Here is an 18,952-nt window from a genome sequence, read left to right on the forward strand (position 1 = left end):
ACAATATTCAGGCTAGGGGAACTAATATTAATGTTGAAAAACCTCATAAAATGAAAATTTCATGCCATAGGACCTTTAATCTTCTCTCCCCACTCATATCCGCCCATCCGTTCATTTCCATGCCTCGTTTCTCTCCGTCTCTCCTCTCATTTCTTCATCTCCTTCTCCTCCTCCTCTCATCTGCTCCTCTTCTGTAATCTGCTTATTTCCTCTCCTTTCTCATATCAATCTCCTCCGTTCTCTCCTCTTTTGTCATTCACCTCCTCTCGTCTGCTCCTTGTGCCTCATCTGTTCATCTCGTTTCCTTCATTCATTTGTTCGACTCCTCTAATATTTAATCTTCTCTCCTCGCTCATATCCTCCCATCCGTTCATTTCCATGCCTCGTTTCTCTCCGTCTCTCCTCTCATTTCTTCATCTCCTTCTCCTCCTGCTCTCTTCTGCTCCTCTACTGTAATCTGCTCATCTCATTTCCTTTCCTTCTACCAAATCAAATCATCATCTTGTGTTCATCTCCTCTCCTCTCATTTCTTTTTATTTTTAATCCCCCCTCCTTTTACCTCTTCTCCGCTTAGTTCTTTTCGTCTCCTCTCCTTTGTTCCTCTTTCTCACTCTTCATCTCTTTTCTCCTCTCACCTCTCTCCTTTTATCCACTCCTCTTTCCTCCTCTCTCATATCCTCTCATCTGTTCATTTCCTCAACTCGTTTCCCTCCTTCTGTCATTTCTTCATCTCCTTTCCCTGCTTATTTATCTGCCTTTTCTCTTCTCATCTGTTCATATTATTCTCCCATCTATACATTTCTTCTCCTCTTTTCTCTCTTTTTATAATTTGTATGTCTTCCTTCATATTCTCCTCGTCCTCCCTTCTCCATTCCTTGTCGTCTCTCATCTGGTCTTCTCCTCTCTTCTTTGCTCCTTTTCAATCATCTGCTCATCTCCTCTCTCTACCATCATATTAAGTTAATCTTTTTCTCCGTCCTTCCATTTTTTAACCTCCTCTCCTCTCCTGGAGATGAACAGAATCTCTTTAATTTATCCCGTCCCCTCTCCTCTGTTCATCTCCTCTCCTTTCTCATTTACTCTCTTTGGGTTTCTCTTTTTACCTCCTCTCACATCTTTTCCTCTCCTCTCATCTGTTCTAATTCTCCCAACCTCACCTGCTCCTCTTATCCTCCCATCTGTTTATCTCCCCTCCACTTTTCTCCTCTCTGCTCATATGTTCACCTCCTCTCCTTTCTCCTTTTCTCACATCTATTCAGGCCCTCTCCTCTTTCCCCTCATCTGCTCCTCTTATTCTCTCACCTGTTCATCTCCTCCTTTCCTTTTCATCTCCTTTCCTCTCTCTTCTCCTCTGTAATCTCTTCTTCTCCTCACTTAATTTTGTATCCTTTTGTCTCTCTTCTCAAATTATCATCTCATGTGTTCATCTCCTCCTTTCTCTTCTTTCTTTTTATTTTGTAACACTACCTCTCCTGGAGATGAACAGGATTGCATCTATTCATCCCCCTTTTTTTCTACTCTTCTCCACTTCTATTTGTCTCCTTTACTTTGTTCCTCTCTCTATCTTCTCACTGTTCAACTCTTCTTTTCTCCACTCATCAGTTCCTTGTGTCTCATCTGCTCATCTCCATTCCTCCTTTCATTTGTTTGACTCCTCTCATCTTTCTCCTTTTTTCTCCTCTCTCATATCCTTTCACATGTTCATTTCCTCTACTCTTTTCTCTCCTTCTGTAATTTCTTCATCTCCTTTCCTCTCTTTCCCCCGCTTATCTTATCCGCCTTTTCTCCTCTCCTCTGTCCATCTCTCTTTTCTCCTCTCAGCTCATCTGCTCACCTCATATCCTTTCCTCTTGTCCTCATCTTCTCCTATTCACTCTCAGCTTCTCCGCATATACTCCTATCTGTCCCTTTCCTCTTTTCTCACCTTTTCTCATTTTATATCTTCTTTCATCTTCTCCTTGTCCTCCAATCTGTTCATTAATTTAACCATTCCTTATCGTCTCTCTTCTCCTCCTTCCCTCGCTCCTCTCCAGTCATCTGCTTATCTCCTCTCCCTTCCATCTTTTAACCTCCTCTCCTGGTGATGAACAGAATCTCTTAGATTTATACTTTCCCCTCTCCTCTGTTCATCTCCTCCCCTTTCTCATATACTCTCTCTAGGTTTCTCTTTTCACCTCCTCTCACCTCTTTTCCTCTCCTCTGTGCTTCATCTCCCCTCCTCTTTTCTCCTCTCCTTTCAAATTTTTCTCTCACCTGTTCATCTTCTCATTTCTTTCATCTTCGTTTCCTTTCCTCTCTTCTGTTGATCTCTTCTTCATCCTTTCTTCGCCCTTCTCAAATCATTATCTCATGTGTTCATCTCCTCCTTTCTCTCCTCTGCTTTCATCTTTTCACCTCCTCTCCTGGACAGGAACAATTCATCTTGTCCCCTTTCATATTTTCATCTCTCTCCTCTGCGGTCACCCCCTCTCCATCTCCTTTGCTATCGGTTCTTCTCATCTCTTCTCTCCCTCTCATCTGCTACTCTTATTCTCCCATCTGTTCAACTCTTCTCCTCATATCATCTCCTTTCCGTTCCTTTCCTCCCCTCTCGTCTGTTCTTCTTTTCTCTCACCTGCTCCTCTTATTCTCCCATATGTCCATCTCCTCTTCGCTTTCCTCCTCTCTACTCATCTGATTATCTCCTCTCCTCTCTTCTATTCATATCCTCTCCTCCTCATCCTCTCTTCTCATTATGTAAGCTGGACTTAATGAGCGAGCAGCACACAGCACAAATCATTCTCAGCATAAATGAATGGGCCTGAACCAGCGCGCTGTGTGTGTGTGTGTATCTGTGTGATTGTGTAAGCAGTCTTGATTAACAATAGCATGAGGTGATGGCCATACAGCTGGGTGAAGGTAGTGACAAACGGCAGCAGATATGTCTTTGTTTGCCATTATGTTGCATCACAAAGGAAGCGGATCTACTGACAATGATGGGCCCTCGCGTACACTGTGCCTCCTGCATATTTCATATCCCTTTGATATTAATAATAGACAATCGGCAGGCATAAACTTCACTTGGCCTAATTTTGGCTGATCTGGGCAAATATTCTGAGCTCAGGGACAGACATCACACAACCAAGCACACACACAGAGTAAACTCTAAATGGTGATAATTGTAAGTATCTCTCTTCATGTGTGGCAGTGACTGTGCAGTGCTGAATGTGGAGGGGGGCGACGCTTATTCTCACATCACCCACTGCAGGCACACAGGGTGCAAGCAGAACTGGATGATGGAAAGAGATTTAGAGAAAGAGAGAGAGAGAATATTGAGCTGTTAGATGCAGATGACTCAGAGGTGTAGGTGTGTTCTGCAGTAGAGAACCACTCTCTCTCTCTCTCTCTCTCTCTTTATCTCTCTCTCGCTCTGTAGGTCGCTCTGATCAACTGATGGATTTTAACAGCTGCACTGTACCAGACAAATCTAAGTGCACCGTGGAATTGAACTCTTCCTGTGAGACTGCGACTGAACCGGAGTGAACTCAAATGCTTTGTGCCTTTAAACACAGCAGTTAGCGACTCCTGATGCACCCAGGCTTGTGACCGTGTGACTTTTTCAGCTGCCAAAACTGCCTTTGTTGCAGTGATGTTAACACAAGTTGTCTCCATTTTACAGCCCTCCCACACAGCAAAACAATGATTTTTTAAAAATCTGTATTGTCTTGTTTCCCAAAATCTTTTTATCTTTATTATTTTAATTAAAAACATGTAAATAATAATATAACATGTACACAAATAAATTGTTTTATGTCTTTATTACCCTATTTGCAAACATTAAGAATAAATCCTTACAAATTAAGTGAGATTTATGCTTAAAACTAGATGAAAAAAATGGTAAGACTTTACAATAAAGTCTCATTTGTTAACATTAGTTAATGTACACTCTAAAAAAAGTTGTAAGTATAATCAACTTGAATGTTTAAGTCATTTCAACTTAAATTACGTTCAACTGACTTTAAAAATGAGTTGTATCTTGAATAACTTATAAAAAAACTTACAATGTAAAACATATGTTGTCATAAATCATTGATCATTCAATTTTTTTTTACAGTGTATTAACTATCATGAACTAACAATGAGCAATACATTTGTTACAGTATTTATTCATCTTTGTTAATAAAAATCCAGCTGTTCAATGTTTGTTCATGTTAGTTCACACTTCGTTCAACTAATGTTAACAAATACAACTTTTGATTTTAATAATGTATTAGTAAATGTTGAAATTAACATTAACTAAGATTAATAAATGCTGTAGAAGTATTGTACATCCTTAGTTCATGTAAACTAAAGTAGTTAACTAATGAAATCTTATTGTAAAGTTACCGAAAAAATGTATGCCAACAGGAATAGAAAATAATACATTTAATTCCACTTGTTCTTTGAAACAAAAAATTAGTTACTTTAAAATGTAGCTTCTCAAGTAAATGTATCTTGTTTTAAAGATTTTTTTTACCCAACACTACAAACGGTGTACTTTTTACAGATTGGGACTAAATATGATCCGGAGCAGTTTTAAAATGAACACTTTATGTGCTTGACACTGCGTTTTTTACTGTGTAGAGAACAAGACAAAAATTCTAATCAAGAAAATATGGTTTTGCTGCGTAAATAGCAACGTCTTTCCTTGCAGACATTAAAAATTAAATAAACAAACAAAAAAAGGCACTAAAACAGCATTAAAAATACTGCAATTTCACCCGTGTGAAGGAGATGTACCATTTGGGTGAGCAGAATCACATTACAAAGAAAAATTAATCAAGCTATGTCCATTATCTCTGCATATTTTTATTTATTTAAATTTTTTTTGGTGCAGTTACACAAGGACCCGTGTCTTTCAGGAGTAAGCGGCTCATACGCGGATGAGACAGTGGAAATCACGGCCAGCTGGTGTGCTGACACACTCCTGCAGATGGATGCGGGTATCAAGTACTCAACTCTATTGATTATCCTCAGACACTGATAAAAGCGCTTCACATTAAGAGATGCACTGCTCAGATGAGCCATTGAATAGATAAAGACATGCTTTATGTGGTACGTACATTACCCTAGTTTTCATTTAAAACTATTTTTCCTCTATCCTCACCTCAGAGTGGATGTCACGACAGGTAAGGAGGGAATTAAAATACCCGAGAAACGCACACGTTCGCAAGTATAAAAGTGATCAAACTTTAAAGCGACAGCTACCTTCACAGGTAAACTTCATACGGAAACACCTCGAGCGCTTGTTCGCTTTGCCGCCATTTGGTTTTTTCCCCGCTATTGTTCATTCTTTGAACTTCCAGTCGGGTGCTTTTGGAGTTTATTTTTGTATTTGAGGTCAGGATTGTGCATTCTCTCTCAAACTCTCGCTGTCTCGCTGCCTCTTTAGTCCTGTTTGCTGACGGTATCAAAGCAAGTTGTCACTGATATACAGTTAACACATGCAGATGCCGTCAGATAACAAACTGCATTATGTACACACACAGATGCTAATGCACAGACGTTCTTTATCGACTAATGTCTGAAAATAGATCCACCCTGCTGCAAAACAAGGCGCACAAAGCAAATATTTCCCTTTACATTGTCTGTGAGGTGAATCTGATGCAATAATAGACTAGGAAGTACCTGTGACAGGTGCCTCTATGTCCAGCATGGTCTTCTCCTGGCGTAAGATAGAGGCCCCTTCGTTTACGATTCGGAGGGCCACGGCCTCTTCCACCCTGCCTTCTTTAGTGAGGTGGGCTTTCAGTAGATCCACCCTTGGTTTCCCCTCACAGTCAAACACCTCCTTCATGGTGAGGCGGTGACTCAAGGGGAAGGGAACGGCTGAGGGGAGCACAAAACAGAAAGAATACATCAGAACTTGAACGTTATAGTCACTGTTATGTTGCACAACAGCATAATTCAATGGTCAATTTCAACTTTTCCCCAGGGATATATTTTGTAACGAACTAACTACATGTTATAATTTAAAGAATTTCTGTGACCATACCAGCTGTTTATTGAATACAGCTTCAAGGGTTTGTTTATTAAATCAAAATGGCTGCCCGAAAACATCAGTGGTGTGCTAAACTTCCCTACTCTTAAAAAGTTTGGGGTTGGTATTTTCTGAAAGAAGCTTCTTATGCTCACCAAGGATGCATTTATTTGATACAGTAAAAAAAAAAGCACACCAATAATACAAATGTCATAATACATTTTCAAAGGTAATTTATTCCTGTGATGACAAAGCAAAATTTTCAGCAGCCTTTACTCCAGTCTCCAGCAGTGTTAAATTACTATCATTGAGATCCAAATAGAGTTTTTCAATTACAGTTTTTCACAATTGCTAAAACACTAAACCACACTCTCTGAACCAAATGATCAATAGCCTAAACCAATTTGTTTGAATAAATAACTTTCTGCAAAAGGCAGTTAGACACCGTTTGCAAATCTCCTGCACTTTTTTGCAAAACTCTAAACACATTCTCTTTAAAACAACACATCGCACAACAGGCTGAAGTTAAACAACTAAAACACAGGTGTCATCGTTTACACACAACGATTTAAGATTGTTCAATCTTATTTCTAATGATGTGTATTTGACCAACTGTACAAAATATAAACCAGTTCAGGAGCACTGAATGTTAATGAGCAATAGATGGAAACAATCTGAGAGGGAGAGGAGGAAGAGTACATATAAGAGGTGGTGGACGAGGAGGAAGAGGAGGAGGACGAGAAAAAGCAAGGTGTGGACAGTGTTGTCAAGGCTGGATCCGGCACACCAGAGGGTTTTTCCCTTCGCCTGGCAAGAGACGACATTGCCTGAGATGTGGACGAAGAGTCAGCAGGAAGACATGATGCTGAAACAGAATCAGTCTCTCATTGACATTGATTTTCCAGTCGCACAACTTACAGTATTTGAGTGTACTGTAACATGCTTTTCATGACCTTTTTGGCTTTTGCAGTTGGACTGCAGTATTTTTACAGTATGCAAGTGCTGAATATACAGACATTCAGAAGCCTACTATTCAATATTCAGTACGATACTATAATTCCTGTACATACAGTATACAATATATCCACCTTACTCAGTTCCAATTACTATACTTTTTTATATTATTGCAAAAATTGTTTACTGTATACAATATATTTTTTTGTGGATGCTGTGCTCTCCATTTTTTGATGTAGTGTCCAATGAATGCTCTGTAGTCCTTATATTTTTGACTCACGTGTGTATGATCTGAAAGCATTGTTTGATTTTGAGTACAGGTTAAATGGTTTTGAAGCAACTGTTTGAGTCGAGGGTTTTGTGAGTTTAGTTTGAAAATGTGGATTTAATGTTATGACAATTGTCTTAGCAATTGTAAAAAACTAATATTTTAAATATGTTTTTATTTTTATATTTTCCGTATTTATTTTCATTTTAATTTGTGGGTAATTTCTTTAAATATTTAGTTATTTTAGTACATCAAGTTAAACACAATGAAAATGAGAAACCAGCCAGAATAAAATATTAAACACAAACAATTTCATGGTTTTAGTTTTAGATACTGGTCTTCAGTGTCACATGATCCTTCAGAAATCATTCTAATATTGATTTGCAGCTCAAGAAACATTTATTATTATAATCAATGTTGAAAACAGTTGTGCTGCTTCATATATTTTTCTGGAAACCATAACACATCTTTTTTCAGGATTCTTTGATGAATAGAAAGTTCAGAAGAACCGCATTTATTTGAAATAGAAATATTTTGTGACTATACAATTCTTTGATCAATTTAATGCATCCTTGCTGAAAAAAAATATTAATTTCATTAAAAAAAATATTACTGACCTTACTTTTGAACAGTTGTACATGGAGTTAGTGGATTGCCTAAAGGGCTACTTGACCCCAATAAGATGCGTTTCTTAGAGGATGTTCAGCAACAGCTGGATGGAGTGCAATTTTATAACATATCAAATAACTAGTTATTTCAAATACATAGTTATATATCAAATAACTAGTTGACCTCAGTTATTATTTAGATAAGTGACCAGTGTGATTTGACCACTGTGACCCATTCTTAACTTGTTCTTTGTCAACTTAACTCCACATGAATCTTGTTTTTCTTTAACCATGGCTGCCTAGCATCATCATTTGTTCATCGAGCTCACTTACATCAATGCAAAATTGGCCTCACATCACAAAAACAAAGCCGGAACCGCTATGAGTTAGTTGACTGACAAGCTGCTTATTAAAGCTTCCAAAGAGCTGGATGTGAATAATTGATAAAGGTGCAGCGAACGGCGTACCGGTCCTCAGCTGCGTGAAAATTCAATTCGGAAATTAGACAGAGAAAACAATATCTGCACCAAAAATTGGGGCAAATGCAGTTTCTTTCCGTTATGACTCACTAATGTGTACACTGATAATGTGGGACTTGGCTTCAACAAAACATTGGCATGGTGAATTATTTACGCACATGCTAGCGAAGATTCGCCCCGCACTGTACAGAAATAATTATGGAGTGCAGTTACAGTGCCATTGAGAAGAAATGCTAAACATTGTTCGGATACATGATGACAGTCTCTCAGAGCAGGATTTCAGAATAAGACTTCGGAGATATCGGCAATTCTGTGAGCAAAACATGCATTTTGTATTGCTGAGTAGAAGCTAGCAACAACATACACAGCTCAGAGAGCGAGAGAAATACAGTAGGGGAACTGGGGAGGGAAGCTCAGGGCAGAGACTCAACGTGATCAACACAAAGCTAAATAATTCATGTTTGACTTGAGGGGGAAAAAAGAGAAATCTCATGTTCCTGCTGCTGGGATAATGAGACTAGGCCTAGCATAGGATTTTAACAGCGGTAAGGAAACAGCCCATTCAAAAAAAGTGTGTGGGTGCGCTTGTGTTACTTCTGTATATTTGCAAAAGCTTGGTTTCCTTGGTCCTCTGTATGTTGACAAATCTAAAGCGCTGTCACATTAGCGAAATTTAGATGAATTTACAAGGAGAAAAAAGGGTTCATTGTCTATAATCAATAGTATAGCAATGTAATACGCATGCAACGGCTCACACACAGAAATCACTTTCAAACCAATCAGCTTTCTATTGGTCAACGCGATGAATATCAAAATCTGCATGGGGAAATCTTTTGCCCTCAGGCAAAATTCCCAAGCGTGGCTATTGAAGTTACTGGATTTTGCCTGTGAAAATTTGCTGAACTATGATGAATGTGAACACACCTTAAAAGGGATAGTTCACCCAAAAATCTGGTAACCATTGACTACCATAGTACTTACGTAGTACTATACTATGGTAGTCAATGTTTGCTCTATCTGCTTGGTTACAAACATTCTTCAAAAATATCTTCTTATTTTAGAACAAAGAAACTCATACAGGTTTGGAACAACTTGAGGGTGAGTAAATGATGACAGAATTTTCATTTTTGGGTGAACTATCCCTTTAATGCTTCATATCATGTCAGCTATAATGCTAGATATCTGTACAAGACATTCAGGAATTCCATTAATACGCACAGCTAGTAAGATGGCCTTTAGCATGTAAAGCATAAACACATTTTGTGGTAGTTGTACCAGTCACGGAAAGCACCAGCGGCGATGTTCACACAGATATTCTGTGCCTTGCTACAAATGTGTTGATAGTCATTTATATGCATTGACGTACAATTACAGTTTCTCAGTTTACAGTTTTGACTTGGAAATGAACAAACACTTGATCTCCAGATCAATACCTCACATTAACATTATCAAAACTTGAATGATTATGTACATATAGTAATTAATATTCCTGAGTCAAGCCACCACCATTTCATTCTGCTTGCTGCTATTTAAAATTTGAATGAATGAATGATTCAATGAATCATTCATAAATAACTAACTTGAATCAGGGTTTTTTGGACAAATCTCTTGAATGAATGATTCAATAACAAATACATTTTTAACAGTGACTTGTCGCCGCCTGGTGGCGTAACGATGTAAACGATACAATCATTATCTGCAGCGTCAATTTACTTTCAAAAGGTGATTTACTCTATTTTGATAGCTTCTGCAGACATTGTTTATATCTGAACTATACATTTCATTGATAATTTGAATATCACAGAAATAACGATACTGTGTGTGGCTGAAAAGACTGTTTCATACCTATACATGACAACTGCTCTCTCTGGCTCAGCGGCAGCACCAACGCAGATCTGAATGTTCCAGTGTGATTTTGTCAAAGGTTTAATAAACAGGAAAATCATTATTTAAGAATGAGGTTGTGTGGGTGTTTGAATCGAGATTGCGATCTTTTAGCGATTAATCGTTCAGCTCTAGCGCATACAGAATACCATGGAGCTCTTTACTTAATTAATTTTAATGTTATCCAATTTATCATGAGCTACAATTTCTTGTGTGATATTGATTTAGTGGCCCTTTGGCCTTTTTGATGAGTTTGGGGGGGGGGGGGGTCTTCATAAGACAAAACACATATTAATAAGCACTCGTCTAGGAGACACAATGGAGATATGCAAAAAATGTAAAGGGATAGTTCACCCAAAAATGAAAATGATCCCATAATTTACTCACCCTCAAGCCATCCTAAGTGTATATGACAGTCTTTCAGACGAATACAATCAGAGTTATATTAAAACATGTCCTGGCTAATCCAAGCTTTATAATGGCTGGCCAAAATTTGAAGCTCAAAAAACTGCTTCCGGCAGACCGCCTTCCATATTCAACTTATGAAGAAAGTGTAACGCCACTCGCAGTTCAAAATGCTTACGCAACATCCGACGTCATCGTCACGCCAGTTACGCCAATATGGAGAGCAGTCCGTCGGAAGCGAGATATTTTCCTTTATAACATGTTAAATATGGATTTTTCTTACACAAACCCATCAATTAACTTCAGAAGGCCTTTATTAACCCCCCAGAGCCATTTGGATTATTTTAATAATGGATGGACACACTTTTTTGGGCTTCAAACTTTGGGCTGCCATTAACTGCCATTATAAAGCTTGGAAGAGCCTGGACATTTTTTTACATAACTCCTATTGTATTCGTCTGAAAGAAGAATGTCATATACACATAGGCTTGAGGGTGAGTAAATAATGGGGTAATTTTAATTTTTGGGTGAACTATCCCTTTAAGGGTTTTCTTCTCAATGCAAAAAGCTAATTTGTGAGAACAGTGACAGCATTTCAACAAATTGTTTGGCACCTTTCTGACTCAGTGTGAGAGTCCACTAAAAGACGTCATGGCACAGTCAGACGGCGGGAGCGAGAGAAAGACAGAGGGCGAGAGAGAAAGACTGACAACTCCGAAGCATCATCTGAACATAATTCCCCTTCCACAAGAACATAATGTCCCTATTTGTCCCCATCTTCTCTTTCTCCCAATCCTCTAGAGAGCTGAGACGCACTCGTACAGCATCCTTAAAGACAAAAAGATGACGATATAGACAGGCAGTTTGTGTAAATATAAACAATAATGAGATGGTCCAGAGCACAACGTGTGGCTTAGCAGAGTGAGAAGAAACTTAATAGGAAGAATAGACAAGAGCGAAACAGGAGAACGTGTGAAATGCCTGATGAACAACAGTCTCCGTAGGGAGGAATGGAGAGCAAAATGAATAGAGAGTGAGAGAGCGGTTCAAGGGTGAGATGGAAAACAGCAGCTTGGCTCTTCACTTCACAAGATGTTGGACTGTGGTGCATGTTGCCGAGCAACAGCCGGTGACTACTGAAGTGTGGCCGGTTCAGACACAGTATAGGCTACACTGTGATGTGGGACTAAATCTCTAATGTGCAGGTCTGCAGCAGCTCTTACCTTCTCTATGCACACCATGAACGCACCAAAATATTCCATTCTGGAGCTAATAAGCCAATAAACCACTCTGCGCTATGGCCAAAAAAAGTAAAAAGAAAAAGCCAAGGCAAGCAGGAAGGCGACCTGCTCTTTGTCACGATTCCTTTTTTCTTGGCTGTGTTCGAAATCGCCCCCTATACCCTCACTCACTATTCCCTAAATTACTCCACTAATACAGTCCACTTAAAGGAGTGAATAAAACTGAGTGAGTGTATTCAGACACTGTGTGCTCCAGAAGGGCTGCCGCTTTTGCATAGTGCTTAGCAAACTGGCAGCTCCAGTAGAAATGAAAAGATTTATAAATCGGTCATGGAAACTAGCATGTATAAACCTTAATTAAACTATTTAATAATCAATTAAAAAGCAATATATACCTGTACGATATTACGCTGTACCCACATTGGACCAGCGGTTTGGAAAATGAATGGATGGATGATTCATCTGTGGACGCCATCTTCTGGCGAGACAAGGGAATTAATTTGACGCGACCGCCACAGTGCATTATGGGTATTCTCTAGCCGTGGAGCGTACATCAGTTGTATTGTGGTGCATTGTGGGATTGAATGAGTCCAACGCTACAAATGGCTGTCCCCTCAAATAGCGCCAAATAACACTGATGCTCCAGAAGGCAAAACATGATGCATTAATGGCCAGGGGTGAAAACTTTTAGACAGGAGTTCAAGGTTTAAATATATATTTTTTCATTTAGTACTGCCCTTCGGAAGCAACAGAAGATACTTGCATGTTTCTCGGAAGACAAATTAAGAAGAATTTACCTTGATCTTCAAATTCAATCTTAATGCATCGTGTTTCCTTCTGGAGCCTCAGTGAATGTTTGAACCTTTTTTAGAAGCTGTGTTTGAGTCCCTCATTTGTCCTCAGTGTGAAAAGATGGATCTCAAAATCATACAGTCCCTGCTGGAGACGGTTCAAATATGCAAAAGATGCTGGAAAACTGAAGAATGTGCAGGACCTGGATGATTTTTCTGAAGAACATTGGGCAGTTTAACTGATCAGGACAAACAAGGGACTCAAGAACAACCATCACAAAACAAAAAAAAACATCCGTGGATCATCCAGGCAAAGACACACAGTATTGAAAATCGATGGATCATAAACTTTTGAACAGGGTAATTTGAATAAATTCAGCTATTTTTGTCTTGTGGATTTTATGTAAACACCTTTTATGTAAAATATCGTATTCAGGACAGTACTGAATAAAATAATAGAGCTGCAAGCAGCAATACTGGGGCCAAGCGCAAAGAAGAAGACAAGACATGCCAAAATGGCTGGCAGTGTCAAATCAACTGCAGCAATCAGCAATTAATCACATTTTAAGATGATTTTAGGCAAAAGGCTGAAAAATGAGTTGTAGTATGAGAGTGTCAGACCAACTGCAACAATGAACAATTATACAGTTTAAGAAGATTAGGCAAAATGGCTGAAATATCATATATAGAGTCACTAATAATATAATTTAATGGTTTATCACTTTTGACCAATAGGCAACACAGTTAAGAAATTGATGTGGTGTGGTCAGAATAAGGGAACAATGACACATGCAAAGATTTATGCCAATGATGTCAAAGCATTGCAGAGATACAGCCTCAAGAGTCATTTTGGCATCATGCCTCAACTTTTTCACTGCGGAATACAGCTTTCATCTATTGATGCAAAATCCCTAACTTCTTGTCGGCACAGTCTGAAGATGATACGATTTAATTTTGGTGGAAATCGGATAAACGGTCTAGGACGAGTTAAAAAAAGTAGGTTTTTAGCAAATAAGATGGAGGACAAGAAGGGTTTGCCAAATATGACAAAATTGGTATCCATGTTCTCAGCATGAGCCAAGGAATGTATTATGACCAGTTTCATTAAACTAGGCTAATTTAATCAAAAGTTATTAGCATTTTTGTAAATTTTGTTATAACTTTTGACCACAAAGTGGCACTGCCCAAAAAACTTTTTGAGTACCTTCAGGGCATGGTCAGAAGACACATACAGAGTTTCGTAACGATACACTAATGCGTCTGTAAAATATAGCAAACAACATTTATAACATTTATAGCAACATTTAACATTTATAGCAAAATTCAAAATGGCCAAAATTGCTGATATGGGAAAATTGGGTATTTCTGACTCAGCGTGATGCTCTGAATCTAAATCTATCGCTGCATGTTGCCTCAGGTCATGCTTGTGATGACATGTACCAAGTTTGGTTTGAATACGATAAAGCGTTGCGGAGATATAGCCTAAAGTGTATTTTTGCAACCGCTACGTAAAATTTGTCCACGCGTTTATTGAAAACGATTTGACGAATCAACATGATTTGCAAGTTTTTTTTGTCAGCATGATCTGAAGATGATCTGGTTCAGTTTTTGTTAAAAATCGGACAAACCATCTAGGACGACTTTGCAAAAGTAGGTTTTTCGGAAAATTCATGACGGAAAATGACGTCATAGGGTGCACTCGAATCGGCATGAGCCAAGGAATCAGAGAAAAATTTAGAATTATGTTTCTAGCCCTTATGGTTCAAAAGTTATTGGCATAAACATGAGTGCAACTTTGGACAGGTGGTGGCACTAGAGAGATTAAGTTAGAGACTCCAAACTTGCTATGTTGACATTTCAGACTGTCCTCTATCAGTGTGCCAAATTTCACAACTTTTTACCATATGGTTCTATGGGCTGCCATAGACTCACGAGCGGAAGAAGAAGATGAATAATAATAAGAACGGGAACGGTTTCAATAGGTACCTTCGGTGCTTGGCCCCTAATAACATGCATTTTGTATGAATCTTATTTTGTTAAAATTATTCACATTTGCTGCAAGGGGGTCACAAACTTTCAAGCAGCACTTTATATATATTTGTTTTCATTTTAATTGTAGATCAAATGTTTTTTATTGTTTTTATTAATTATGCTAACATGCACAGTGCCTTGCACATTGCTCTAAAATAACCACCTGTCATCTTTTTCTTCCCTGTTTGCTTAATAAACTTAAGTTATAAGCTCTGTTCCTTCAAGTACACAGTCTTGTACCTGTCTTTTTGTCTGACTTTCAAGTAATATTACGCTTCAAACCAAAGTTTATAATGTGGCTTATAACTCTAACAAAGATTTTTTTTAAATCCCAATGGTAAAACCATTGACTGTAAAAAAAAATATGGACGAATTGTCCTTGACGTCACCCATAGGATTCTGAAGAGCAGTTTTGAAGCATAAAGTAGGGTCGAGCTGGCCGTTGCCAGTTGCGTGACGTGATGACTAACAGACAGCAGACAAACGGCAATCCACCTGTCACTGAAAGTGGCCACGCCCTTAATTATGCAGAACTTTAAGGCTTTATATAATGTAAACGAATGAGTTATAAAAAGATTTATCCCCCTCACAGTTGTCATGAAGGGCAAAATTAGATATATAGACCAAAACCACAATTTGTACCAGGCTGTAAAAATGTTTTTTTCTGTTGTAAAGGGGGCTCAAGGAGATTCTGCTCCCTTTTGGAGCCTGTCTCTCAGTTTAAGTCACTTCCGTATTGGCTTCAAGAGAAACTGGGGGAGGTTGCCGCTTGGGTAAAACTGAATGGGAAAAATACAGCCAGAACCAAGGCAGCTGCAAAAGTGGTGGGGCACTTTTGAACTCTATGGAACTGTTCAGTATTAAATGAAATATAATAGCTGAAAATACTGCAGAAAGAAACTGCTTAAAACAACTGGTCTTCAGTCCCGAAAACCCATCTAAAACCATTGAAAACACATCAAATATCTGTCAACTTCATTTGCTTTTTTTTTTTAAGTCAGAGTCAGTGCATTGTGGGATTCCCATCTACGCGAAACATTGATACAATGCTGTTTTTTGTTCAAAATTAGGCAGAATATACAGCGCCTTAATGGTTGTCTAGGTATTCAGCTCAGTAGGTTCTGGACGCAGAAAAGCCTGCAGAAGTAACCTAGATTAGCTCTTTACTTTCTCACAAAGTCATTCAAACTTCACTTTGAAAACAAGTGAAATCTTGTCTGAATATCAGACTCCGTGACCGTACATTCCTATTTGGATGAGTCTATTGTGGTCTCGCATCATCTTACGTTCATCTTAACAAGCTCCGTTACGGTTGCCTGTCTTCCTGACTGTCTCACATTGTGCAATCTACGGCTCTATTATGTGGAACAGGTTCTCTCTTCCTCTCTCTCCTCATTTGCTCCTGTGGGAAAGCTTTGGATGCCTGTGACTGACAGTAAACCTTTAGCTGAAACCTGAAGGGTGTAAACACATAACATCCCTCTCGCGTATTAGACAATAATATGAGAATAACCCCTGTGTGTGGCGGAAAACGCACAGCAGCAGCAGTTGTCTCTCTTAGCCAATTCATGATTCACCAACAAGCACACCTGGCAGCATGACACTGTCTATGCCTGTCAATGTCCTCATCATGTTAACAGAAGAGCTTCAGCCTTAGGCCGAGGCTGCACACAACTGTGCTAGTGCTAACGGAGATGACACATCAAATACATGCTGAATTGTCACTGCAATACTATTTATAAGTATTTAAATGACTCACTAACCCAGAATCATTTATAAGAATTTGCATATGCTGACAGAACAAGCCTCATAAAATGGACGTACAAAAATCCTGTAATTATGGAACACTGTACCAACAAAATCATAAAAAATATTGGGCTGGATAATAAAAAAAAATAACAACGATGATTATCGCAATATAATTTTCCTCTATACAAATTACACACAAATGTTCAATATAATGCGGTAAAAGCTGAACAAAAACGCTACTGGTTTGAATTGTCCACACAGAGTATTGATCATGAACGATCCAGTCAGAAGTCTTTTCAATCTACAAATCACCATCATTTACCATGCATTTACTGTAGTAACACTAATGCTGAGTTCACATTACCAGCAACACGCAGCGACAAAGCGTCACAATCACATTCATTTCAATAGAGAGCTGGAGATTTTTGCCGACTCGAGCCACAGTGACCGTTGATTACAGGAAGTAGGTGTGTCCAGCGACAAAAAAAAGTTGAGATAATTATGTTTAAAGGGTTAGTTCACCCAAAAATTAAAATTCTGTCATTATTTACTCACCCTCTTGTCATTCCCAACCCTTAAGACCTTCGTTCATCTTCGTAACACAAGTGAAGCTATTTTTGATGAAATCGGAGAACTCTCTGACCCAGGCACGGCGTTATGGGTGAGCCTGACGGGCCTAGGACCCATAACTTTTCTTCAAAAAAACTTAAAATATTTTAACTTTGTCAAGAATTATTAAAAATCTGCAAATAAGCTCATAATTTGTGCTAAAATATTCTAAAATGCTTCGTTTTCAAAACAATTTTAAAAAGTTGGTTATGTCTATTTTGATGTTTCTGCGCAAGTTCAGCAGACAGTGAGGTTCGAGATTGGATGTAGCTTGTGAAAGTGTGAAAATAATTTCCAGTAAAGGACAATGTTGCAGCAGTCGTTGTTTAAGTACTTTAAACGTGCATGTCTTGGAGTCATCGCTGCAAACAGAAGATGAAGGAGAGTTGAAATCCACAACACTTAGCACATCTTCGTCTCTGCCACCCCAGGATGCTAGGAAGCCAGTGCTAGGGTGGCGCCAGCGCCTCCGCCTCAGCTTCGCGAGTGGATGATAGCCCTGTGGATCTGTCTTCCGTGGATGACCCCCAACTCAACCAGGCTGGATGGATGGAACTTTATGCAAATGAGCAGCGAATTTTACGAGCGACAAAAAAATAGGAGTGAAGACTGTCAGTGGAGCTCACGTCTCGAGTGCAGGCATCACAGGACAGAGTCCCGGAGCGATTTCACTGTTTTATATCATTTGACTGTAACCAAATACATGGATATAATAAAATGATGTGTGGAAAAGAAATTGTCAGTCTTGGTGTATTTGATTCATGCATTGATGGCTTGTGTTGTTAATAATATGATGCATTCAGCAGTTTTGGACTGCTGCAGTTCATATTACAGTTTCTCCTGCATTATGTTGATTATTAGGGGCAAGAAAATGTATTTGTCAAATTTTAATGACGTTTTAGTCATTTTTGGCAGTGGGAGAGAGTTTAATTTGTTGATTGATCAATTGTTAATCTGTTAATAAGTCTATGGCCAGAAGTGTAGTCTACCAATAACATTGGAGCGATAGAAACGCCCACAAGCATCTTTACAGTACAGAGACAAGCGACATACAGCGACAAAGTCACTGATGGTGTTAACAGGGCTTAACTGGCTGCCCCACATTGTACAGCTGCCCACTGGGAAAACTCCCGGTGCTCTAGATGACCAATTTCCCCCCTGAACTGCACCATGGTATTATGGCAGAAATGTGGTATATTCATATAGAATTGTATTATATTATTAAATGTAGACATGTATTAGATTAACGGAATATAATTACAGTATAAAGCATATGTGCATTTGTATTTATACTAAAATATGTATTTAGGCAACTGTTTTTTTCATAACAATTACATTTTACCATGGTAGTAAAGTGTTATATGTGTGCATGGTTTTATCTATGGTTATCATGATCTAAATGTATGATACTATGGAAAACCATTGGTTAATTTGAATAAAAGTACAGTCCCAACTCAAACAGTCAGAATATTTAAATGTTAAACAGTTTTGTTTAATTTTAAACCCTTTAAGGTACCATACATGTATCCTTTGCAGAGAATACAATCCCAGAATGCACTGCAACAAGATGGTGGGTGAAAAGGTACCGAATACTGAAAAAATATCACTTGAAAAATTGTTCCTTGAAATTAAAGGTACAGTGTGTAATATCTAAGAGGATCTATTGACAGAAATGCAATATAATATGTTTTCAGTGGTGTATAAAGACATTACATAAGGAACCAATGTTTTTATTACCTTAAAATGAGCCATTTCTATCTACATACACTGCGGGTCCCCTAAAGCCTTGTTTATACTTTCGCCTGGGTGAGCGGTCGTTCACAACCTCACAGCTAGATACCGCTAAAATGTACACAGTGTACCTTTAAATGCTTATTGAGTGTAACAGATTATCAAAACAGAACAAAAATGTAGTGCAGGGAAGGTCAAAAAATG

General features: G+C 38.5%; 1 protein-coding gene across 2 annotated transcripts in view; it reads right to left on the reverse strand.

Annotated features, from left to right (window-relative positions):
* Positions 1-18,952, reverse strand: part of ppp3ca (protein phosphatase 3, catalytic subunit, alpha isozyme) — a 65,531-nt gene that overhangs the window by 33,339 nt on the left and 13,240 nt on the right. For both annotated transcript variants that reach the window (XM_079835669.1, XM_079835668.1), the window contains exon 2: positions 5,647-5,847. In XM_079835669.1, the coding sequence (XP_079691795.1) occupies positions 5,647-5,847 (201 nt within the window). The remainder of the gene's footprint in view (positions 1-5,646; positions 5,848-18,952) is intronic.

This window comes from Gobio gobio (genome assembly GCF_949357685.1).
Source record: "Gobio gobio genome assembly, chromosome: 14".
Taxonomy (NCBI): domain Eukaryota; kingdom Metazoa; phylum Chordata; class Actinopteri; order Cypriniformes; family Gobionidae; genus Gobio; species Gobio gobio.